Source organism: Vulpes lagopus, chromosome 6, assembly GCF_018345385.1.
Source record: "Vulpes lagopus strain Blue_001 chromosome 6, ASM1834538v1, whole genome shotgun sequence".
In the NCBI taxonomy this organism is placed as follows: Eukaryota; Metazoa; Chordata; class Mammalia; order Carnivora; family Canidae; genus Vulpes; species Vulpes lagopus.
In genome coordinates, this window is record NC_054829.1 from 26,294,909 (window position 1) to 26,320,928 (window position 26,020).

General features: G+C 39.7%; 1 protein-coding gene and 1 pseudogene across 4 annotated transcripts; both read right to left on the minus strand.

The window, feature by feature from the left end:
• Positions 1–721: 721 nt before the first annotated feature.
• PTGR2 (prostaglandin reductase 2) lies at positions 722–25,616 on the minus strand. 4 transcript variants are annotated; one of them, XM_041760182.1, is made up of 10 exons: positions 25,388–25,616; positions 21,636–21,719; positions 19,416–19,534; positions 15,506–15,697; positions 11,582–11,752; positions 10,168–10,377; positions 8,591–8,712; positions 7,294–7,381; positions 5,093–5,132; positions 722–1,749 (listed from the first exon to the last, which is right to left on the minus strand). In XM_041760182.1, exons 2-10 carry the CDS (start codon positions 21,670–21,672, stop codon positions 1,673–1,675), a joined length of 1,056 nt encoding a protein of 351 aa, XP_041616116.1. In that variant the 5' UTR covers positions 21,673–21,719; positions 25,388–25,616; the 3' UTR covers positions 722–1,672. The 4 variants fall into 4 exon arrangements, with proteins under 4 accessions (XP_041616116.1, XP_041616118.1, XP_041616120.1 ...); XM_041760184.1 differs by lacking the exon at positions 25,388–25,616 and adding an exon at positions 25,174–25,316; XM_041760186.1 differs by lacking the exon at positions 7,294–7,381.
• On the minus strand, positions 2,453–5,082 carry LOC121493862 (annotated as a pseudogene).
• Positions 25,617–26,020: the final 404 nt, after the last annotated feature.

A 26,020-nucleotide genomic window follows, 5' to 3' on the forward strand; every position in this document is an offset into this window, starting at 1 on the left:
TTAGAGCTTTATGCGGTTGAGACTTTTTTGAAATTACTCATTTGTGAGTACCTGCTGTGTGCCAAAGGATGAGGACCTCAACTGAGGCAGTGGCAGTGATGGAAATTAAAGGCGTTCTCTAAGAAAGGTATTTATTTTCAAGGTTGAACACAAGCCTTGATGATAGGCATCTGAATGAGTGAGGGAGTAGTGGTTTGGGTGTGCAAAGGATGGTGATTTAAAAACAAAGTAGAAACACGTAAGAGGAAGGTAATTCCTTTTTGGATAAACAGTTTATCCCAGGTGTCAACAGGATATTTTACTTGGGAGGTCTTAAGCTCGAGTAAGAGGTCAGAAATAGAAATGTACTCTGCCTTTGGCCCAGGCCATGATCCCGGGTCCTGGGATGGAGTCCCGCATCAGGGTCCTGCGAGGAGCCTGCTTCTCACTCTGCCTCTCTGTTTCTCATGAATAAATAAAATCTTAAAAAAAAAAAGAAGAAGAAGAAGAAGAAAAGAAAGAAAGAAAGAAAGAAAGAAGATTTGGGAGTTATCAACATATAAACCAGAGATGAAGTGCTCTCTGGAGATGAAATGGTCCAGGAAAGGTATATAAAACAAGAGAACACTGAAGTCAACCAGAGTGACTGATTTACTAACAATGTGAATCTACTTTCCACAAATGTCGCCGGCAAAAGTATAGAGCAGGGTGTAAACAGGTGACCATAAACCAACACAGCACCTAGGAAAATAAAATCAATTTTATTGTTGTAAAGGGCTGATTATAATTAATGAAACAGATCCTCTTATTTAAAGGTACATTAATCTTGAACGTTCATGTTTCAAACATTTGTTAATTTGCTCAGTCCTGTCATTTTCTAAAGCTGCTTTGATTGCCTAAATATTTCTAATCACCTGAAACTTCAAGTGATGTTTATATCTATTTGCCCTGGAAAATATTTATGCTATTTGACAGTATATGCCTGCTAACTTAAAACAAACATGCTTTATCAATATGTATTGAGTTTTTATGCTATAGAAGAAACTAGTTAGCAAAACACAGATCATCCTCTGTAGTAAACTAGTTTCTTCATCAACCTGACTGACCTGTTATTTATCTTCTTAACACAAAGCCTCTGCTCTCCTATCCTGAAAACTCCACAAGCTCTAAATTCCACCCCCCCAAACTCTAACACATGCCCTGCCATTAAATCCCTTTTCTATCTACAACACAGAAAAGCTATCCCAATTCTATTCTTATACCAAGTTACAGTTCAAGAATTATATAAAGCATTTCCAGGTCAACATACATTTACTACATGTCTTCACAAGCATTCTATTTTAAATAAAAGTTATTAACTGTAAAAATGAATTTATTTTGTATAATCCAGTAAACAGTTATATCAAATCTCCAATGGTTTCCAAATATCTGATCAAATATCATATATAATACCAGTTTTAGTAAAAGAAAGAAAAATAGGTCATGTTAACTTCAATCTATTACTGTAAATAATTATGTTGGATATAGAGAACATATAGGATATTGAAGATATAGAAAAAATTATGCAATTAGAAAATATTACCAATGATCACACTTAAATAAAAAGCTATCTGTACTCCAAGATTTTTTTAATGTATCTTTAAAATCTTTGTGCAAAATCTGTGTATTTCCTTGATGAAGATGCTTATACACATTACACAGAGGTTTCTTCTGAAATGCAAACAATCTGCTTTCCAATGTTACCTCCTGTCATCATGGACTGGAATGCAGCTAGAAAGGAAAAAAAAAAAACCTAGTTTATATGAAAATATAAATATCACTATCATGTATGTTTGTCAGTACATGAAACATATACAATTAATTTGAATAATTTCTTTTTTTTTTATTTTTATTTTTTTATTTTATTTATGATAGTCACAGAGAGAGAGAGAGAGGCAGAGACACAGGTAGAGGGAGAAGCAGGCTCCATGCACCGGGAGCCCGACGTGGGATTCGATCCCGGATCTCCAGAATCGCGCCCTGGGCCAAAGGCAGGCGCCAAACCACTGCGCCACCCAGGGATCCCTGAATAATTTCTGCAATGATTTTAAGTTTAGGAGGAAACTGTCATGAAAAGAAACCTTAAGAGAAACACTGACAAAGTTACAAGATAAACTAACTTAATTTACATCTTAAAATTGTGCTTTTACCCAAACTAGAAGTGTTTGTATCTACACCTCAATATTCACTGTTTACAGAGTCTGAAGACTAGAATAAAGTATGAGGATAAAATGTCAGCAAAAAACAATTTTTCAGGACGCCTGAGTGGCTCAGCAGTTGAGCGTCTGCCTTCGGCTCAGGGCCGGATCCCAGGATCCAGGATCGAGTCCCGTATCAGGCTCCCTGTGAGGAGCCTGCTTCTCCCTTTGCCTGTGTCTCTGCCTCTTTCTTTCTCTGTGTCTCTCATGAATAAATAAATAAAATCTTTAAAAAAAATTTTTTTTCAATGACTATTAAAAAATAATAGAAATCTGGAGCACCTGGGTAGCTCAGCTAGTTCAGCAACCAACTCTTTTTTTTTTTTTTTTAAAGACAGGGAATACTTTATTCAAACCCATCAAAGAAATGGACAGCGTGGGTCTGTAACAAAGCGTTGTGTTTTAAAGCATAGGTCAGTAATTGTATATGAGAGTATACACTGCTACATACAAATTAACTGACCAGAGCACAACTTTTCAATGTTCAAAACAGAATTAGCTTCCCTGTAAAAGCAGCACCTTTGTGACATTTTTAACTTTAGTATTCCTCTCCTTCTTCACCCTCTCCTTCAACAGAATCCACACCAACCTCCTCATAATCCTTCTCCAGGGAAGCCATGTCCTCACGGGTCTCAGAAAACTCTCCGTCCTCCATGCCCTCACCCACATACCAGTGAACAAAGGCATGCTTGGCATACATCAGGTCAAACTCGTGGACTAGGCAAGCCCAGGCCTCAGCAATGACTATGGGGTTGCTCAGCATGGACACAGCTCACTGTACTTTGGCCAGGTCTCCACTGGGTACCACAGTGGGAGGCTGGTAGTTAATGCCCACTTTAAAGCCAGTGGGGCACCAGTCCACAAACTGGATGATACGCTTGGTCTTGATGGTGGCAATGGCAGCATTGACATCTTTGGGAACCACGTCGCCATGGTACAACAGGCAGCAAGCCACGTATTTACCATGGCGAGGGTCACGTTTCTCCATCTGGTTGGCTGGCTCAAAGCACGCACTGGTGATCTCTGCTACAGAAAGCTGTTCATGGTAGGCTTTCTCAGCAGAGATGACAGGGGCATATGTGGCCAGAGGGAAGTGGATGCAGGGATAGGACACCAGGTTGGTCTGGAACTCCATCAGCTCCACATTCAGGGCTCCATCAAATCTAAGGGAAGCAGTGATGGGAGGACACAATTTGACCTATCAACCTATTTAGATTAGTGTAGGTTGGGGATTCAATATCGAAGTTACTACAACAGATGTCATAGATGGCTTCATTGTCTACCGTGAAAGGACAATCAGAGTGCTCCAGGGTGGTGTGGGTGGTGAGAATGGAATTGTAGGGCTCTACTACAGCTGTGGACACCTGGGGGGTGGGGTAGATGGAGAAGTCTAGGTTGGACTTCTTGCCATAATCAACAGAGAGACACTCCATCAGCAGGGAGGTGAACCCAGAACCAGTTCCCCCTCCAAAGCTATGGAAAACTAAGCCCTGAAGACCCATGCACTGGTCAGCCAGTTTCCGAATTCAGTCCAAGACAAGGTCAATGATCTCCTTGCCAATGGTGTAGTGCCCTCAGGCATAATTATTGGCAACATCTTCCTTGCCTATGATGAGCTGCTCAGGGTGGAAGAGCTGGCGGTAGGTGCTAGTGTGAACTTCATCAATGACTGGGTTCCAGGTCTACAAACACTACCCTGGGCACATGTTTGCCAGTGTCCATCTCACTGAAGAAGGTGTTAAAGGAGTCATCTCCTCCCCCAGTGGTCTTCTCACTTGGCATCTGGCCACTGGGCTCAATGCTGTGTTCCAGACAATAGAGCTCCCAGCAGGCACGGCCTATCTGGACACCAGCCTGGCCAACATGGATGGAGATGCATTCATGCATGGTTGCTGCTTTGTGGCTGCCAGGCAGATGGTGGAGAAGAGGAGAGGTTGTTGCTTCTTATAGCACAACTCTTAGGCAGTCGATGTAAGAGAACCTGCCAGCAACCAACTCTTGATTTCAGCTCAGGTCGTAACCTCTGGGTCATGATGTGAAGCCCTGCATCAGGTTTGTGCTGGGCATGGAGCCTTCTTAGGATTCTCTCCCTCTGCCCACCACCCCACCACCACCTACCCTGTCCCCACTTTCATGCTATCTCTAAAAAATAAAAAATAATAGAAATCTAATTATAAAGTTTTATTAAGTAAAATACACATCTGCTATGCCAGGAAAATGAGTGAAATTTATATTTCTGTTTAGTAAACACACTGACCAAATGTATTAAATATTTAACTGAGTCACCCAGGCACCCCAAATAAAATCTTTAAAAAAAACCCTAAATATTGAAAATAGTTTAATTTTATGATGCCTTAGAACCATTCAACCTGGGGGCACCTGGGTGGCTCAGTTGGTTAAGTGTCTGCCTTCAGCTCAGGTCATGATCTCAGGATCCTGGGATCGCCCATGTAGAGTGCCCTGCTGAGCACAGTCTGCTTCTCCCTCTCCCTCTGCTCTTCCCCCCTGTTCAAGCTTGCTTGTGTGCTCTCTCTCTCTCAAATAAATAAAATCATTTAATCTGAAAAGGTTACCTGGAAGCTAAATGACTCATGATTCTTTTTTTTTTTTTCCACAACTTGTTGCAAAATCAAAAACAAAACAAAACAAAACATTTATTTTATAATTTGAAATGTGAAAACAATACTTCTTAAATACCACTAAGCTGAACTTTAATAGAATTTGATGAAGATATGTAAGTACACCTGCAGGATGGTTTTAAAGGAAAGAAAGAAGTGATTTAAAAAAAAACACCAGGGAAGTAGAATTCAAGGGAAAAAAAGGGAATCTTTGTGCTAAGCTCATACATATAATAAATAAATCTACATTCATCTTACCTCCCATGTTTTCCAATCCATTCATCACAGTCTCTTTGATCTGTAAATCAAAACAGCTACATAAAGTATTCTTTAGACTTTAGTGTGTCAACTTGCAGTTGACCTTGAACAACATGGGTTTGAATTGTGCAGGTCTATTCATACACAGATTTTTTTCGATAAACACAGTATAGTACTACATATGTATTTTCGCTTCCTTGTGATTTTCTTAATAACATTTTTTTTTCTTGGGTAACACCTGGGTAGCTCAGTGGTTGAGTATCTGCCTTCAGCTCAGGTTGTGATCCTGGGGTCCTAAGATCGAGTCCCACATCAGGCTCCCCACAAGGAAATCTGCTTCTCCCTCTACCTATTTCTCTGCCTCTCTCTATGTGTCTCTTATGCATAAATAAATAAAATATTTTTAAAATAATAACATACTCTTTTGTTTATTGTAAAGAATACAGTATAAATTACACATAAGATACAAAATATGTGGTTATCAACAGTTTATGTCATCACTAAGGCTTCTAGTCAGGAGTGGGCTATTAGTCTGGGGAGAGTCAAAAGATACACCGTGATTTTCAACTGCATGGGGGGGGGGGGTGTCAGCACCTTTAACCCCGGAGGTGCTCAGGGTCAATTATAATATTGTTCAATTTTGCAAAGGGCAGCAATATTATTTAGCACTTTCTGTCTAAAATAGATACCTTTCATTTCAAGGAGGTAGCATAGACATGTTTCTTATGAAATAATTTTTAAAAATAAAATCTTGGGGCACCTGGGACTCAGTCAGTCAAGCGTCTGACTCTTGATTTTGGCTCACGTCATGATCTCAGGGTTGTGGGATTGAGTCCAGCATTAGGCTCTAGGCTCTATACTCTGGAGGGAGTCTTACTTGAGATTCACTCCTTCTCTCTCCCTCTGCCCGTCCCATGGGTCATATGTGCGCTCTCTCTCTCTCTCTCTCTCTCTCTCTCATAGGTAGATAAATCTTTTAAAAAATATTTTTAGGGCAGCCCGAGTGGCTCAGCGGTTTAGCACTGCCGTCGGCCCAGGGCCTGATCCTGGGGACCCAGGATCGAGTCCCATGTTGGGTTCCCTGCATGGAGCCTGCTTCTCCCTCTGCCTGTGTCTCTGCCTCTCTGTGTGTGTGTGTGTGTGTCTCTCATGAATAAATAAATAAAGTCTTTAAAAATATATATTTTGGGGATCTCTGGGTGGCTCAGCTGGGTTTAGTGCCTGCCTTTGGCCCAGGGCATGATCCTGGAGTCCCAGGATCGGGTCCCGTGTCGGGCTCCCAGCATGGGGCCTGCTTCTCCCTTCTCCTGTGTCTCTGCCTTTCTCTCTCTATGTCTATCACAAATAAATAAATAAATCTTTAAAAAAAAATAAAAATATATATTTTTAAAAATCTTTTCCCATTGTCTGATCTTCAATTGGTAACATCACAAACTATACACCCTCTTTTCAAAAAACAAAGTACATAAGCATAAACACACACATAACTTTGCCTATCATTGGCAAGTTTCAAGAACATCCTAGGTCAGGGTCTCTAGACTCCAATTTAGAACTCTTGATTTTCAGCCAACAACCAAAAGATATAGCAGAATATCAGGGAGGGAAGGAAAGAAGTATGGTGGTGGAGGGGTATGGCTACAAGATTTTTGAGAAAGTGGAGTTTCGGGGGATCCCTGGGTGGCGCAGCGGTTTGGCGCCTGCCTTTGGCCCGGGGCGCGATCCTGGAGACCCGGGATCGAATCCCACGTCAGGCTCCCGGTGCATGGAGCCTGCTTCTCCCTCTGCCTGTGTCTCTGCCTCTCTCTCTCTCTCTCTCTCTCTCTGTGACTATCATAAATAAATAAAAATTAAAAAAAAAAAAAAAAAAAGAAAGTGGAGTTTCTAGCATATAGTAGCATTCCATAAATATTTGTTAAAGTAATGAATATTAAATTTGGGGGGAAAAACCACCTATTTTTTTGTAATATAGTTTAAGAAAAGTAAAGGTTAATCACATCTTAGATAAAGGGACTAACAGGTGAAGGTTTCTCAATGAGGAGGTTATACACACCTGGGAGTAAACTTAATTTACAATATTCAGTACAATTTTGTAAGAATTTTTTATTATGAAGCTAATGTTTGCTATCATAAGTTCAAATAACCTAAAAGTATATTAAGTAGCAGGACAAATGATATTGATAAAGAACAGAAGCAAGTTCTACCTTTAGCTTTCCTTCTTTAAACCATTGGCTCAGCTGTAGAATGCCAGACTCAAATTTGTCCTTATAGTTCAACACCAGAAATCTTTCTCTGTAGTGGGGAAGAAAAGGATAATGATCAGAGACTATGGAAGGTGAAATAGTCCAAAACTAAATCATTCCAGAACTCTAATATCTGTTAATCTTTCAAACATTAGGACTCAATCACACAGAGTCTGGTCAGATATAGTTTTAGGTGTAGTTACAGGTGTTAAATATAGTGGACTTCTATTGTTTTGTCTGGCCAACATCTAGAACTCTGTTTGGTAATTAGCACCATGATTTTAGTTTGTAGGTAATATCCTTTCCCCACCCTCCCATGACCAAAGCCAGTATCAGTTTTGGGACTTAATAAAATTGAGAGGAGAGAGTTGTTCTCTTTTTGCTTCAGTTGTTAATCTGGTATAAGACTAGAGATAAGAGTCATCCTCTTGCTATGCTGCAAGAGAACCTGCATGAGAATAGAGACAACCCAAAGCACAGCCCAGAAAGAGAAAAACTGAGTAGTGATGCCACTACACAAACCTTTTGTCTAGCCAAATCCAAGTCAATATTAATACTGGACTTTTCAGAAACATGAGCCAATAAATTTCCTTTGCACTTAAGCCAATGTGAGTTGAAAAAAAGACTTGTAAAAGTTTGATAGAAGAGATGCATTTTTTTTTTAATTTTTATTTATTTACGATAGTCACACAGAGAGAGAGAGAGAGAGAGGCAGAGAGATAGGCAGAGGGAGAAGCAGGCTCCATGCACCGGGAGCCCGACATAGGATTCGATCCCGGGTCTCCAGGATCGCGCCCTGGGCCAAAGGCAGGCGCCAAACCGCTGCGCCACCCAGGGATCCCGAAGAGATGCATTTTTTAAAAAGCTTTCTGCCAAGGGACTAATCTACATAAACTAAAATACTGAAGTGACTTAAAATGTGTATTTTCAAGTTTTATTTAATAAGGAAAAATTATAGAGGTGCCTAGGTGGCTCAGTCGGCTGAGATTCTGACTCCTGATTTTGGCTCAGGTCGTGATCTCACAACCCTGAGATCAAGTCCCATTGTATGCTCCACACTCAGCAGGAAGTCTACTTCTCTCCTCCCTCTCCCTCTGCCTCTAACCCTACATGCACACATGCATGCTTTCTCTCTCTGAAATACATAAATCTTTTTTAAAATAAGGAAAAATTATATATGAAGAACGATACATTACATATGCATCTATGATCTTTAAACCCATGAATCTGGTAATAAGGGGAAAAGGGCAGACCATACCTTGTGATGTTTCTTTCTTTTTGGATTGCTTCTACAGCAGGGGGTAGTGGAGGAGGATAAGGCACATCTTTGTTGTACTGAGAAATTTGACCACACAGGATGACATGGCTGTTCCGATTCATCTGTTCAGAGAAAATTGATGATTATATATGCCTTTCCTATATTTACTGATTTTATGGCTGCTTCAATGAAAGCCTCCTTGATTATTGTATTTAATCATTTGATGCCAATTAATTGGTTTTGCTTGAAGATTTACACCTTTTATGTACTTAAGAGTTTCAATTAGCTAGGAAACAAGTTCCCTCCAAAGGAACATAGAGGTAAATGAGAGTTTGGTAATGTGCAAAAGATTTATACTGATATAGATACTGTGGTTGCTACTGTTAATAGTAGCAGTAAAGTATTTTCTTAGATTTAAATAATTTAACCTCAACTGCAAATAATTTTACATATAGTAAAGGACAATGCAGTGTAAATAGCTAATGTTGACATTTTATAACATTGTCAATAAAAATATGTAAATAGGGATGCCTGGGTAGCTCAGTGGTTGAGCATCTGCCTTCAACTGAGGGTGTGATCCTGGGATCCTAGGATCGAGTCCCACATCAGGCTCCCTGCATGGAGCCTGCTTCTCCCTTTGCCTGTGTCTCTGCCTCTCTCTCTCTCTTAATGAATAAATAAAGTCTTGGGATCCCTGGGTGGCGCAGCGGTTTAGCGCCTACCTTTGGCCCAGGGCGCGATCCTGGAGACCCGGGATCGAATCCCACGTCGGGCTCCCGGTGCATGGAGCCTGCTTCTCCCTCTGCCTATGTCTCTGCCTCTCTCTCTCTGTGTGACTATCATAAATAAAATTATAAAAAAAGAATAAATAAAGTCTTAAAAATAAAATATGTAAATACCTGTGATCTACGAAATTCCTTTCCAAAGTCAGAGGCTATGGCTCTTAGTTAATAGGGAGTTAGGGTCAAAACTTCACCATTGGAACAATACAGCTGTAACTTTTTTTTAAGGTTTTATTTTTAAGTTATCTCTACACCCAATGTGGGGCTAGAACTCACAACCCTGAAATGAAGAATTGCATGCCTGACTAACCAAGCCAGCCAGGCACCCCTACAACTATAATTTTTTTAAAGATTTTATTTATTTATTTATGAGAGACACACACAGAGAGAGGCAGAGACATAGGCAGAGGGAGAAGCAGGTTCCTGATGGGGAGCCTGATGTGGGACTCAATCCTGGGACTCTAAGACCACACCCTGAGCCAAAGGCAGGTGCTCAACCACTGAGCCACCCAGGCATCCCCACAACTATACTTTTTAACAAAAAATAAATTGCAGGTGAAAAACATAATTGCTACCAAAGAACTGAAATTAATGATCATATGCAAATCTGCAAGCAAATGGAAGTAGTCATCAGCAAGCTTTTTGGTATCACTCAATTACAATACTGATCATTACATTATTTCTCACAATAAACCATAGAATTTTATAGAGTTTTTTCCTTAGTATCAGGTAAAAAGATAGCACATTAAATAAAATGTAGTATTCAAATTTCTAACACATAAATCGGCACACAACCTGACTTATCACTGTGTCACTGATGTCACCACCAACATTGTCAAAGTAAACATCCACTCCAGCTGGGCATAATTCACGGAGCTGTTCTGCCACCTTCTCCTTTTTATAATTAACTGCAGCATCAAAGCCCAGTTCTGAGGTCAGAAGGAGGCACTTTTCTTGCGTTCCACAAATTCCCACCACTCTGGAACAGCCCATCAAATGGCCAATCTAGGAGGGAAATTTTAAAAAATTAAACAATTTTTTGTTGCCTCATTTAAGTATAAAAACGTCAAAGTATACAAACTATTACAAGTATAGGAGAGTGTTCATCACAATTCAAGTTTGGTTATGGGGCTTTTGGCTTGGTAATTTGAAACCAAAAGAATTGAGACCAGATATAATGTTACTCCTAAAAAAATGAGTATTGACAAACATTGGACTTAGTTTTAATGTTAAAATCACACAATTTAAAGCTAATTTCAGGGCAGCCCGGGTGGCTCAGTGGTTTAGGGCCGCTTTCAGCCCAGGGCCTGATCCTGAAGACCTGGGATCGAGTCCCACATCGGTCTCCCTGCATGGAGCCTGCTTCTCCCTCTGCCTGTGTCTCTGCCTCTGTGTGTGTGTGTGTGTGTCTCTCATGAATAAATAAATAAAATATTTTTAAAAATAAAGCTGATTTCATTGAAGGAATAATCAGACTCAAAACATCACTAGTGGGACACCTGGGTGGCTCAGCAGTTGGGCATCTGCCTTTGGCCCAGGGTTGTGATCCTGCAGCCCTTGATCGAGTCCCGCATTGGGCTCCCTGTGTGGAGCCTGATTCTCCCTCTGCCTGTGTCTCTGCCTCTCTCTCTCTGTGTCTCTCATGAATAAATAAAATCTTAAAAAAAAAAAATCACTAGCTTGCAATTTAGTGTTTTTCAGGCCTATGAGGAACTAAAATCACTACTATGATAAAATGTTTTGTTTCAATGGTTTTCACACTATAAAGGCTGTTATTCATAAAAGTTTTCTTTAAAATTCTATTATACTCTTTACTGTACTTCTAGAACCCAGTTAGCACTCTCTTATTTGAAGATTCTTTGTAAAAATATGAGTTTGTCTTTAATTCATTAATTCATGAATTCCAGATAAGAAAATCTATGAGCTTCTTCCTTACGCTGATTAGAACAATGTTCTAACATTTATCATGTCTGTTTTGGTTAATAATGAACAAGACACAAACATCTACGTTTTTCATGCTGTTATGAAGAGAGCCTAAGCATGTAATAACATCTTTTCTACAAGAAATGTGTAAAAGAATATTATAAATGTGTTCAATTTTATGTTTTAAATGACATACATATATCCAGAAATTTGATTATGACAATGTTTTTAGAAAACCAAAAAAAAACAAAAAAAAAGAAAATCAAACAATTCTCAAAAAGTTTACCTGCCCGGCCAAAGATCCACAAGCACCAGCAGCCCCACTGACAACCATTGTCTGATTAGATCCAGCAGTTATATGACCTTTCTCCTGTATCCCAATCAAGGAAGTCAAACCAGGCATACCTATAGCTCCAAGAAAGTATGAAAGGTGTCCATCCACAAGCTGTGGGTCTACCTAAAATAAAATATATAACGTTAAAAAATAATACTAGGAAGTCCTGTTTTAAGTCAATAAGGTAGAGACAACCTGTTATGGACAGTTGTGCTCCCCCCACAAGTTATTATGTTGATGACCTACCCCGTAATGTAACTATATTTGGAGACAGGGCCTTTAAGGAGATAATTGAGGTTAAATAAAGTCATAAGGAAGGGACGCTAATCCAATAGGACTTGTTTCTTTATGAGAAGAGGAAGAGACACCAGAGCTTTTTCTCTGTACATGCACAAATGAAAGGTGAAATGCCTCATCAAAACACAGCAAAAAGGAAGCCAACTGCAAGCCAGGAAAAGAGGTTTCACTACAAACCACATTTTCCAGCACCTAGATCTCAGATTTTTAGCCTCCAGAACTGCGAGAAAATAAGTTTCTGTCGTTTAAGCCACCCAGTCTTTGGTATTTTGTAATGGTACGCCAAGCAGACTAATAAATAACCCAATAGGGTTTCTAGAACAGTGAACCATTCTTCAGTCTTGCTAAAATTCTATAGTTTATTTGTACAGACTAAGAAGGAAATGAATATTGCTTTTCTTTATAGCCAAAAAACAGAAACTTGAAAGAATTCCCACATGAAAGACACTGACACTAACCATTCTTTCTTGCCAATGCCCCAAGTATACAAAAAGAGAAGACATATTTAAGAGGAAAACACTAGGCAGGGTTGGAAGGTTTTAAAATCTCTGAGCAATTCTAAAGTAAACATTTATCTATATAAAAATCAACTCAGGGGCACCCTGCTTCTCCCTCTGCCTAATATCTCTGCCGTCTCTGCCTCTCTTCGTGTCTTTCGTGAATAAATAAATAGAATCTTAAAAAAAAAAAAGACTACTGAATACAAACTGCCATTTTATTTGTTTATAGTAGCTTAAGTACAAATCAAAGTAGTGAATCTTGATTGCATTTGGTGGTTTCTTAAATTTTTACCAAAATTATTCAATTCCTTACAAAATTATTATAAAATTTTTATAATAGGGAATCTTTCCATATCATTTCTTTTTATCCAATTCCCCCTACTGTACAGATAAGAAAACAGACACAGGGAATGTAGAAGTACCTGGTAAACATATAAACATAAAATTCTAAAAAATTAAGAGAGCCCTCATTTTATTCTGTAATTAAGTTGAAAGAAATTGTTTCACACTTTTCTTATATTTTTATGATACATTTTATTTTATTTTTTAATTTTTTATTTATTTATGATAGTCACAGAGAGAGAGAGAGAGAGAGAGAGAGGCAGAGACATAGGCAGAGGGAGAAGCAGGCTCCATGCACCGGGAGCCCAACGTGGGATTCGATCCCAGGTCTCCAGGATGGCGCCCTGGGTCAAAGGCAGGCACCAAACCGCTGTGCCACCCAGGGATCCCTTATGATACATTTTAAAGCATTATTAATGAGACAGAGTTTGAGCTGATTTTTTAAAAGATTTTAATTTATATATTTGAGAGAACCAGAGTGAGAGAGAGAGAGAGAGAGAGAGAGAGAGAACACAAGCAGGGAGGGGCAGAGGGAGAGGGAGAAGCAGACTCCCCGCTGAGCAGGGAGTGCAACATGGGGCTTGATTCAGGGACTCCAGGATCATGACCTGAGCCAAAGACAGCCGCTCAACCATTGAGCCACCAAGGTGCCCCTGTATTCAGCAGCCTTACATGGCTATTAGTTAACCTACTGTGTACATAAAGGTAATGGAAATATTAAAGTCAACAATACTTAGAAAGGTCTACACAGAAATATTTCATGTAGGTTAATATTTATTAGTAAAATCAATATAAAAACATTGTAAGATAGGTTTGTGTTTAGCATATATCCTTTCTCCATACCCTCTGAATTCCTCTTCTTCATTTTTAATACCTATGCCTAAAGCTTTTTTTAAGCTTCCCCAACTGTTCCATTTCCCACCAGAGCACAATGACAAGGAAAACCAGAACCTGCTGAATATTTTTTTCACTTCCTGCTAAGAAATTTCTAGTTAAATATATTTTACTAGTACCATTAGGTTGAAAATTATTATATAACGTCTGCCACATATCATTTGTATCTTAACAGTCACCTTTAACTGATTACAAGAATTTTTAATAAAAAGAAGTACTGGGGATCCCTGGGTGGCTCAGCAGTTCAGCGTCTGCCTTCTGCCCAGGGTGTGATCCCAGAGTTCCAGGGATCAAGTCCCATGTCGGGTTCCCTGCATAGAGCCTGCTTCTCCCTCTGCCTGTATCTCTGCTTCTCTCTCTCTGTATCTCTCATGAATAAGTAAAATCTTTAAAAATAATAATAATAATAATAAGTACTAGGGGCACCTGGGTGGCTCAGTGGGTTAAGTGTCTGCCTTCAGCTCAGGTCTTGGTTCCAGGGTCCTGTGATCGAACCCGGCATGGGGCTCTCTGCTCAGCAGGGAATCTGTTTTTCCCTCTCCCTCTGCCCTTCCCTTGCCCCAACTTGTGCTATCTCTCTCGAATAAACTTTTTTAAATGTTCTTAATCTTTTTTTTAATATTTTATTTATTTATTCATGACAGACACAGAAAGAGAGAGACAGAGACAGACACAGGCAGAGGGAGGAGCAGGCTCCATGGAAGGAACCCGACGTGGAACTTGATCCTGGGTCTCCAAGATCAGGCCCCGGGCAGACGGTGGCACTAAACCACTGGGCCACCGGGGCTGCTCTTAAGATTTTATTCATTTACTCATGAGACACAGAGAGAGAGAGAGAGAGAGAGAGGCAGAGACACAGGCAGAGGGAGGAGCAGGCTCCATGCAAGGAACCCGACGTGGGACTCGATCCCGGGTCTCCAGGATCAGGCCCTGGACTGAAGGCAGTGCTAAACCGCTGAGCCACCGGGGCTGCCCAGATGTTCTTAATCTTAAAAAAAAAAATACTAAAATTTTATAAAACTTTTTAGAAAGTCTTAGTCATATTTCCCATAGCATCTGATTTCCACACTCATTTGTGAGACAGCTACTATTTTCATCTTGCACATGAGAAAACTAAGGGTCAGAGTCATAAAGTAACTTCTGTGATGACATATATTAGGTTGAATTACATGAAGCCGTCCAGTTTTATTTTTTTTTCGCCCAGTTTTATAGGTCAAAACAAATCGTGGTAATTTCACACAATTCAACTAACAGCAGAAACTGAACTCAGAACTTTGATACAAAATAGAATTTTAAGAACAAACCAAACAAATTTCTTAAGTCAAATGGCAATTTTTCAGGAAACTTTGTTTTTTTTTAATGATTTTATTTATTCATGAGAGACACAGAGAGATAGGCAGAGGAAGAAGCAGGCTCCCAGCGGGAAGCCCTATGCAGGACTCAATCCCAGGACCCCAGGATCACAACCTGAGCCAAAGGCCGATGCTCAACCACTGAGCCACCCAGGCACCCTGTCAGGAAACTTTAAAGCATACAACTCTAAGAGGCCTTCTGGTTCTTGGCATAAGATATTTTTTTGATGCTTACAATTCAGGTTTTATATTATATATGCAAAATTTGAGAAATAAATACAGAAAACACCACCATTCACTAATAACGTAATAACTGCCATCTATAGTTAGAGCCAACAGTGGAAAAGAAACAACAGTTTTCCACATTTTGGAAGCTATCTAAAAGAAAATATACGCTCTTATTTTTTTCCCTGATAACAAACTGAACGCCAAATGCACAAAGTAAAAATTACAGAGGGGAGAAAAAACAAATACTGTATATTATACATCACCTTTTCAAGGCCATTTCCATCCAGAATCACCTTGGTTTGCCAGGGCCAATAGAAAGAAATCACAAAATCGCCTTTGGTAAAATTTAAGTGTTTGCTTTCTTCTACAATTCCAATACCTCCACCATCAACCACTTGAGACAGCTGCCAAGGTGTTATATAGTCAGTACCAGTGTCTTCATTCATCCTGCAACGCTAAAAAAGGAAAATGTTGATTAGGATAATTCTCCCTGATAATACTGGCCAGTTTACTGATTTACCTGGTGACTAAAAAAAAGATATATAGTCAGTAATGTTAATTAAAGTCTTAGTCAAACAAATTATATTTATCTTAAATTCTATTTTCCTTTTAGTTATTTTTTATCCTCAAAACAAAGACGTACCCCCGCTCTAACACATAAAGAAGTACAATTAGAAAGGTCCCCAACTTTGTGAACAGACTAAAAACCACTGAATTATACATTTTTTAAAGTTTATTTATTTATTTATTTTTAATAATCTCTCCACCCAACGTGGGGCTTGAACTTGTGACCCCAGGATCAAGAGTCACATGCTCTTCTGACTGAGCCAGCCAGGCACCCCTGAATTATACACTACAAATGTATACATTGTATGATAGGTGAATTATATTTCAATAAAGCTGTTAAAATTTTTAAACAAAGACATTCAAGTACTATTACATTACACTACCAAAATTATACAAAATACCATGTCAATGGTTTCAATGGATTGTGGCAAATCATCTACACTTACATGTTGCTATTATAAAACTGTACATTTTTCATAGAAAACAAACTGGCAACATACAGACTGTAATGCTACTTATTTCTTTTGGCTTAGCAATTCTGCTTCCTCAATGGAAATAACCCAAAAAGAAATGAAACAATTTTTACACATTTGTTCATCATTTTAGACCTAGCCCAACATTATACCCCTCAACCTCAGGTGGATGTTCTCTTTATTCTACAAAGACAAAATGTCGCAATGGTACTACACCTTTCCACAGGCCTAGGGCTAAAGAATTCTCTGGGAAGCAGTCAAGGCTCTCTTATGTGACTCATTCTTGCCCATTCATGAAGGCCAAGATGTAGAGGCCTTCATCTTGGTCCAGGGGATAGAAATAATAGGCTGCTACTTGATTAAGGGGCCCCATGTGGTTTAGTTCAGTTCACCACAGAAAAGGACCAAATGGGGAATTGAGGCAGAAGCTTCTATGATAATATACTAACTACACTTCTGCTAGTGTGCTCCTCCCAAGTATTTTTCAAGGCATGTATAACAACCTTTGAATACTGCCAGACCAAGGACCTCTCTTTCTCTTTTCTTTTAAGGTAATTTTTTTAAGTAATCTCTACACCCAATATTGGGCCCAAACTAACAACCCTGAAATGCCCTACTGACTGAGCCAGCCAGGTGCCCCTCAAGGACCTGAGTCTAAACAAGGCTAGCAGAGAAAAATAGGAACAAGTACTTCTCCATAGGTAAGCAAATGATGTCAACACAATAGATTATATAACCACCAAAATTATATTTGGACTAGTTTTTCAAATGAAAATATATACATAAAGTCACTTAAATATCAAATTATATATACATTAAATAAAACCATGTAAAATATTCTGTATACATGGTGATTAAAATTAGTTATAAATTTGGATATATATTCTTAAGAACAATGTCTAGTAAAAGCAACCAAAATAATTTTCTTCCCTCCTTCCTTTAATTAATACTTAATAAGCACCATACTAGTACCTGGAAATATAATGATAAATAAGACCTCTGTTTCCATAAGTTTACTCTTTATTAGGAAAGACTGACATCTAATAACTACATAGATAATTCCTTGTTACAACTGGGATAAATGCTATAGATCAAGGTCCTGTTTTGAGAAAATGTAACAGGATTAGTTTGAGGGTTCAAGGTGATTTACCAAAGCAAATCCTTTTAATGCAGGCTTTGAGGGAATAACGGGAGTTGGCCAGATAATGGGAAAGGGGTGGGAGGAAGACAGAGGGACAGCAAGTACAAAGGCTTGTTTTAATTTGTACTTAGGATTTTTAGTCAGGTATAGTAAAATAACAGACACAGAGACAACTGCCTTGAAGGAAGAGTTTATTACTTAAACAATTGCTAAGAGGAGGAGCACACTGTACCACACAGGGCCACATGGGGAAGCACCAGAATTCACCTACCAGTCTTTTCAAGAATACCAATTTTTCACAGACTCTACCAAAATAGTATCAAACTAAATCTAACAACATATTAGGGCGCCTAGGTGGCTCAGTCACCCACATCAAGCCTCACATTGGGCTCTGCACTCACGGTGGAGTCTGCTTGTCCCTCTCCCTCTGCTCCTCCTTCCACTTGTGCATGTACTCTCTCTCTCAAATAAGTAGATAAAAGCTTAAAGAAAATAAATCCAACAACATATCAAGGAATTATATAGCAGGAACAAGTGTCATTTATTCCAAGAATGCAAGATTAACTTAACATCTGAAAATTAATGTAATAAACCATATCATTAGATTCAAAACAAAAACCACATGGTCATCTCAATAGAAGCAGCAAATGCAAATGACAAAATCTAAAACTGCTCTGGGAGGAGTAATGGAGACTTCATAATTTAATGGACAGAACTTTTGTTTAGGATGATGAAAAAGTTCTGGAAATGGAAAAGATAATGGCTATACAACATTGTGAATGTTCTTTTTGTGTGTGTGTGTGTGAATGTTCTTAATGCCACTGAATTATACACTTAAAAACGGTTAAAATCGGGATCCCTGGGTGGCGCAGCGGTTTGGCGCCTGCCTTTGGCCCAGGGCGCGATCCTGGAGACCCAGGATCGAATCCCACGTTGGGCTCCTGGTGCATGGAGCCTGCTTCTCCCTCTGCCTGTGTCTCTGTCTCTCTCTCTCTCTGTGTGTGTGTGACTATCATAAATAAATAAAAATTTTAAAAAAAACGGTTAAAATAGCATATTTTGTTATATATATTTTATCACAATAAAAAAAAAACACTCCTTTAAGATAAAAAACACTCAACAAAGCAGGAACCAAATCAGAAATAGGAAATCTCATCAACTTGATAAAGGGCATCTTCAAAAATCTCACATCATACTTAATGGTGAAAGGCTGAATGCTTTCCCCCTGAGATCTAGGAACAAGATAAAGATGTCCGCACTCACTACTTCGATATAAGATTGTACTAGAGGTTCTAATCCAGCAAGAAAATGAAATAAAAAGTATTTGTATAGAAAAAAGAGAAGCAAAAACTATCTCTGTTTATAGAGTCTAAGTCCATGTATCTGAGGGCTTCTCGGTGTCAGTCCTAAACAGTATCTTTCAGTAAGTCTCCCTCATCTAAAAGTGAGTCTGTTCCTTCAAAAAGAGACCAACTAGAGGGGCACCTGGGTGGTACAACTGGTTAAGCATCCAACTCTTGGTTTTGGCTCAGGTCTTGAGACTGAGCCCCACCTCAGGCTCAGTGCATAGTCTACTTGAGTTTCTCTCTCCGTCTCTCTCCCTAAAATACATAAGTCTCTAAAAAAAGAGAGACCAACTAGAATAAAGGTCTTATAGAGCCTACCTTGTAAACTGGATCAATTTGAGAAAATTTCCAATCCTAATTTGCTATCTTCGAGTTTCATTTACTACTGGGAAGTGATCTGGACATTTGAAAGAACTTGATTAACCTTATGAAAACATTCCTTCTACAGTATCCTTTCATAACACCAGTGAATAAAAAGACAAATGCAATCTGTAATTCCCAGGTATCGATATATAACTGCTCAAAAAAAGGTATAATTGCCCAAATATTTATTAATCTTAAAGACTGTAAAGTAAAATTGAGGTGCAACATGAAAAATATTAAAATAAAATTAATTTTCACCAAGTCACAAAATCCTGATTCTTACCATGTAAGGATCCACAGAAAGATAAAGAGTTCTCACTTGTACTTGTCCTTCATTGATATTATTTGGCAAATTTACTTCTTCTACTCGGAAATTTTCTGCCACTGGATTACCATTTACTCCTATAATATTAAAGAAAATATAAAATCAAAGAGTCACTTTCCTATATAATTCTTTATTATTCTTTAAATTCTAGGATTCAGATAAGTCCCTTTTAATACAGACATGAATAAATCTATATTGTTTTGTAATTTCTCTGTAACACAATATAAATCCTTCAAAAGCTTTAATTGATCTTGATTTTCTCCAAGAAGTCCCTATGGAATATTGCTAACAACCTCAAAATTTCTTTTTTTTTAAAGATGATTACGGGAAAAAAATAAAAAAATAAAAATGATTACGGGGCACCTGGGTGGCTCAGTCTGTTAAGCATCTGCTTTTGGCTCAGGTCAGATCCCAGAGTCCTGGGACTGAGCCCCATATCAGGCTTCCTGCTCAGCAGGGAGTTTGCTTCTCCCTGGCTCCTCACCCTTCTCATGGATGCACTCTCTCTCTTTCTCAAATTAAAAAAATATATATATATTAAATAAATAAAGATAATTACAGATAAATCACCTAATCTGTTTTAAAATTATAGGATTTCAAAAGTGAAAACTCATAGCCAGTTGTTTTAAATTATGAAAATCAAAAAAAATTGTGAAAATCAAAATTCACAAAGTAGCAGAAACATTGTATCAGCCAAAATAAATAGTTAACTTTCCTTCCTCCTTTTAAGAGAAATGGAAACTGAAATTAATGTAATTCTTTTAAAAAGTAAAGTCTTGGGACGCTTGGGTGCCTCATTTGGCTCAGAGTGTGATCCTGGGATCCAAGGATCGAGTCCCACATCGGACTCCCTGCATGGAGCCTGCTTCTCCCTCTGCCTATGTCTCTGCCTCTCTCTCTCTCTCTCTCTCTCTCTGTGTGTCTCTCATGAATAAATAAATAAAATCTTAAAAAAAAAAAAAAGAAAAGTAAAGTCTTGGGGCACCTGGCTATCTCAGTGGGTGGAGCATGAAACTCTTGATCTGAAGGTTGTGGGTTCAAGGTCCGTATTGGGTGTGGAGCCTACTTTTAAATAAATAAAGTCTTGAAACTTAGAAAATTTGAAGTATGGAAAGAAAAATTTATAAGCAGAAAATGCCATCCCTAAAAGTGTATTCTTAGTTATGTTTTACACAAGCAAATTTCCTATTGAGTCATTGAATGTCTAAAGTGGGAATAGATGGGGATCCCTGGGTGGTGCAGGGGTTTAGCGCCTGCCTTTGGCCCAGGGCGCGATCCTGGAGACCTGGGATCGAATCCCACATCGGGCTCCCGGTGCATGGAGCCTGCTTCTCCCTCTGCCTGTGTCTCTGCCTCTCTCTCTCTCATCCTGTGTGCCTATCATAAATAAATAAAAAAATTTTTTTAAAAAGTGGGAATAGAATATAAACATTTTAATCTAATAGCTCACTTTACTAAACCTGAAATCAGAAAAGGTAACTGGGGGTTAAAAAAAAAAAAGAGAGAGAAAGAAAAGTGATTTCCCCAGGACATACACTTAAGTAAACAGTAAAACCAAAGCAGCATGGGCCCAAACTTCTCAGGTTATTTCCATATTTAATTTTTTATGATTCAAGTTCGACATCAGCACAGACTTAAGTCAGTGCTTTTTCATAAAACAGAAAGGCAAATTTTAAGATTCAACAATACATATTATAAAGAAAAAACAAAAGCCATATATATATATAATATAACCTTTTAAATATAATAATTCCCAAATACCTTTTTTCTTCAACAAATAGCCTTGATAAGCAATCACTTACATTACTTAAAGAGTTTCTTCTAATATCTCTACTAAGGTTAATATATTCCTCACTTAATTTTACCACATTGACTATTACTTTTGTTCCTTCATTTTCATTAATAATTATCAAAGACTGGAGAATCTGGGTGGTTCAGTTGGTTGAGTGTCTGACTCTTGATTTCAGCTCATGTCATAATCTCAGGGTCATGGGATGGAGCCCCACCTCGGGCTCTGTGCTCAGTGGGGAGTCTGCTTAAGATTCTCTCTCTCTCTCTCTTTCTCTCTCTCTCTCCATCTGCCCCTCCCCCTGCTCTCTCTCTCATTAATACATAAATCTTAAAAAATAATAATTATCAAAGACCACAGCTGTTCATTCATCACAGACAAATACATACCAGGTCGGGAATTCAGAACCACTCTTTGCACAATCATCACCTCGCTCCACAGTGGTCTCACAAGATTCTTGTACAAAATAACTCCTATAAACAGAAAAGTCTGTAAATCACAAAATTTTAAAATATTCACCAATTTTTTTTAAAAAGCATGTTTGCGTTTCTGAACAAGGAGAGGAAAAGTCATCTATAGGATCCATAAAAGATATAGTTGAGTGTCAGAGTTTGTCTCCTAAAGCAAATATGTGAAGAAAGACTAAATTTAATTAGAATTTTTGGGTAACAAGAACGAGTTCAAAAGACTGAGTAAGACAAAATGGTTTTGGCCTCATAATTCAAGCACATTCATCCTTATTCCATCATGATTAAGCCTCCCACTGTGGCTTGATTAAAAAGAAAACATGATCTATTCATCCAGAGTTAGACAGTTAATCTAATAGCAAAATAAAAACACTAGCTGCTTGAGATGTAACCAAATTTTCAAAAAAATTTTTACTCATCTATCAAAATGGAAATAAATAGTTTTGTTTATAATATAAATAAAACATCAGAGGCGCTTGGTTGGGTCAGTTGGAAGAGCACATAACTCTTGATCTCAGGTTCGTAAGTTCAAGCCCCACACAGGGTGTAGAGATTACTAAAAAAAAAAATTAAAATAAACTTAAAGAAAAGTAAAATACAAAAACATTTTTAAATCTTCACCTTAAAAAAAAATAAATAAATCTTCACCTTATAGGAAATTCTATAGTACAGAATGGCCAAATAAGTAAGTAAAGGATCAGTTTATTCTGGGTTTTCAACTTGAGCTAATAAAAGAAGCAAAATGAAGTTCCAGCGCTGGCATTATCTGATTTGGGGGAAAAAGCTCTGCCCTTAGTGTTACTATGTGCCAAGCACTATTTTGAGTGCTAAATATTCACTTAATATTTAATGTATGGGCAGCCCCGGTGGCTCAGCAGTTTAGCGCCACCCTCACCCCAGCACATGATCCTGGAGACCTGGGATCAAGTCCCACGTCGGGCTCCCTGCATGGAGCCTGCTTTTCCCTCTGCCTGTGTCTCTGCTCGCCCCCCCCCCCCCGCCCCATGTGTGTCTCTCATGAATAAATAAATAAAATCTTTAAAAATAAAAAAGTCCAAAATGTCTTGTAGGGCTAAACATATTTTTAAAAGGAAATTGTTTTTTGTTTTTTTTTTTAGATTTTATTTATTCATGAGAGACAGAGGCAGAGATACAGGCAGAGGGAGGAGCAGGTTCCATGCAGGGAGCCCGATGCGGTACTCGATCCTGGAACTCCAGAATCACACCCTGGGCCAAAGGCAGGTGCTTAACTGCTGAGCCACCCAGGGATCCCCAAAAGGAAATTTTCTATTGAATTACCTTATGTGTAAATTATAGAAGAACTAAAAAGCAAAATTTTCCAAACTGATGCTGGATCCAAAGATAACTACTCCGAAGTGGTTATTAACAGCACCATAAAAAAAAAAAATAACAGCACCATAATTTTCAATCAAAGTCTTCCCAAATGAAGTTTCCTATTTGTCCTCTTCTCTGATTACTTTCAATGTACGTTTTCCTTAAAATATGCACACTGCAGATTTGTCCAATCACGGTTTATCAGTATGAAAAGCACCCTATCAAATTATTCTCCTTTTTTAAAGATTTTATTTATTCATGAGAGACAGAGAGAGGGAGAGACACAGGCAGAGGGAGAAGCAGGCTCCATGCAGGGAGCTCAAGGAGGGACTTGATCCTAGGACCCCAGGATCATGCCCTGGGCTGAAGGCAGGCGCCAAACCGCTGAGCCACCCAGGGATCCCCTCTCCTTCTGTATTAAATTAGAAAGTTTTCAACTGTCAAATACTAGAACTAAGGTAGGATAATTCCACAATATCCCTTGATAGCACAACAAACAACACATTTAAAACATAAAGAATGGGCAGCCCGAGTGGCTCAGCAGTTTAGTGCACCTTCAGCCCAGGGCGTGATCCTGGAGTCCCAGGATCAAGTCCCACGTCGGGCTTCCTGCATGGAGCCTGCTTCTCCCTCTGCCTGTGTCTCTGCCTCTCTCACTGTCATGAATAAATAAATAAAATAAAATAAGTAAAACATAGAGAAATTGGGACACCTGGGTGGCTTAGTGGTTGAGCGGCTGCCTTTGGCTCAGGTCACGATCCCAAGGTCCTGGAATCAAGACCCTCATGGGGTTCCCCACAGAGAGCCTGCTTCTCCCTCTGCCTTTGTCTCTGCCCCTCTGTGTGTGTGTGTGTGTGTGTGTGTGTGTCTCACAAATAAGTAAAATCTTTAAAACATAAAACATAAAGAACTTGACTTAGTTACAAAACTAAAGTCTCAAAATATGACACACTTAGTTATAGATCTGAAAGGAGGCGGTGTTACATTCATCCCTAGCAGAGAAGTGGAGAAGACAGTCAACTCTTTACTGACATTAAGCATACCATGTTCGGTCGGTATATTAAGTGGGTTTCCAATTAATGCTAAGTAATATCCCCAAATAACACCAGATCAATGATCCAGTGAAAAATTCCCTGCGGTGCTAGTCATAAAGAGCATGTTATTTGAGCAACTACTTGTAACCTAGCATTAGGAAAAGGGCACTGAACTAGGTACACAGAGTACCTGTCCCAGTTGTAATCACGTGGGACCTTAGGAGACTCTTCTCTCAGCCAGTCTTCTGAATGTTACTAAATGCCAGGGGCTGGGCTAACGTTTTTACAATCACGGTGTCGCTTAACCCCTCCACCCAACAGCTCTCTGAGGATGTACCATCATTTATCCTCATTTTCTAGATGAGAAAAGGGAGTAGGTTGAAGAACTTGCCCATGCTTGCACAACTGGTAATGACGACACTGGAACCCACACTCAAACACAGCACATACCATTTCCACAACATGAGCTTCCTAAATCTTTTTTTTTTTTTTAAGATTTTATTTATTTATTCATGAGAGACACGGAGGGGGCGGGGGGCGAGCAGAGAGAGAGAAGCAGGCTCCATGCAGGGATCCCGACGTGGGACTCGATCCCCCTGTCTCCGGAATCAGCCCTGGCAGGTGCCAAACCGCTGAGCCACCCGGGCTGCCCAGCTTCCTAAATCTTTTTAAAGAAACACTTCCTATCCTTATCTCGTTCGATTATCCTGCTACATAAATGGCTCTGCTGACCGCCACCTTGTCATAAAAGGTGGAAATCTCTGGGATTTCCCCCACTTTCTGGCTGGCTTGTCGCTCCCTCTCCTTTGAGCCTTCAGTTTCCTCCTCCTTCTGCCCCAGTCTAATATTAGGGGTTCCTGCCTGGCTCTTCCCCTCCCCCACTGACCTCACCTTCCTCCCTGGCTCCCATAACCCACCACTCACATGGAAATTAATCCAAATCTGCGTCTACAGCCCCTAAATTCAAACTAGCTTCCCAGACAGCGCCCCCAGGGGATCGGGATTTGTGACGTTTGTTCAATGATTTATGTCCACCCTCTGGCACATGACAGGTGCTCAATAAATGTGCTAAATGAACGTCCCAGACGCACCTTACACACAACCTCGTCCAAACTCGAGGTTGCTTACTCCCAACAATTTCAAAAGAAAAAAAAAAATCTGCCCCTATTTCTTCTCGAGCGTTCCCTGACCTAGTGACCTAGGCAATAACGCCAGCGTCACCCCAGCTCAGGGAGAAAAAGCGGAGGTCACCCTGGTTCCTAGAGCCTCCCACACGCGGGAGGCTGCCCCGCTCCTGGCACTCACCGCCACGCAGCTCCGGAGGAAATCTCGCGGGGCTTGTGGAGCTCGCGAGGGGGCCCGCCGCGCGACCTCGGCCCTCCGAACCCAGTACGCAGGCGCACTGCTAGACCTCTCCTCCTCGCCCCCGCCCTCTCCGCTTAGGGGCGGGCTTCTACAGTTCAGGCGAGACTCCCGGTTCCCGCGTGGGAGAGGTGGGGAGGGCGCAGCGTTTTAATGGATCCTCACTTGTCTGGGCAGCGTGTTGTGGGTTTTTGTTGTTGCTGGTGGGGGAGGGGCAGGCGGAAAGAGCCTGTCTTCAGCAGGCACATCGCCTAGGCCGGGCTTGGTCTCAGCATCCTGAGAATCATGAGCTGAGCCCAAAAGCAGTGGGTGCCTTAACTGAGCCCTCTGAGGCGCCCCTGGGCAGACTGTGTTAATAAGTTGACCCTGTGGCCGCGGTGTACTGCCTTGACCCAAAAAGCAAATCGTTGGCCTTGACCACTGAGTTCTAATTGATTAAATTCTTTCAAGCCTATCTCTTAACTCAGGCAAAAGATCTTGCTGGTGAAGTGTACCCTCAAGCAATAAGGACTGCCCCGAGCCAGCAAAACCCTGATGACTGACCCCAAGACAATGTTCGACCTGACCTTTACTGCC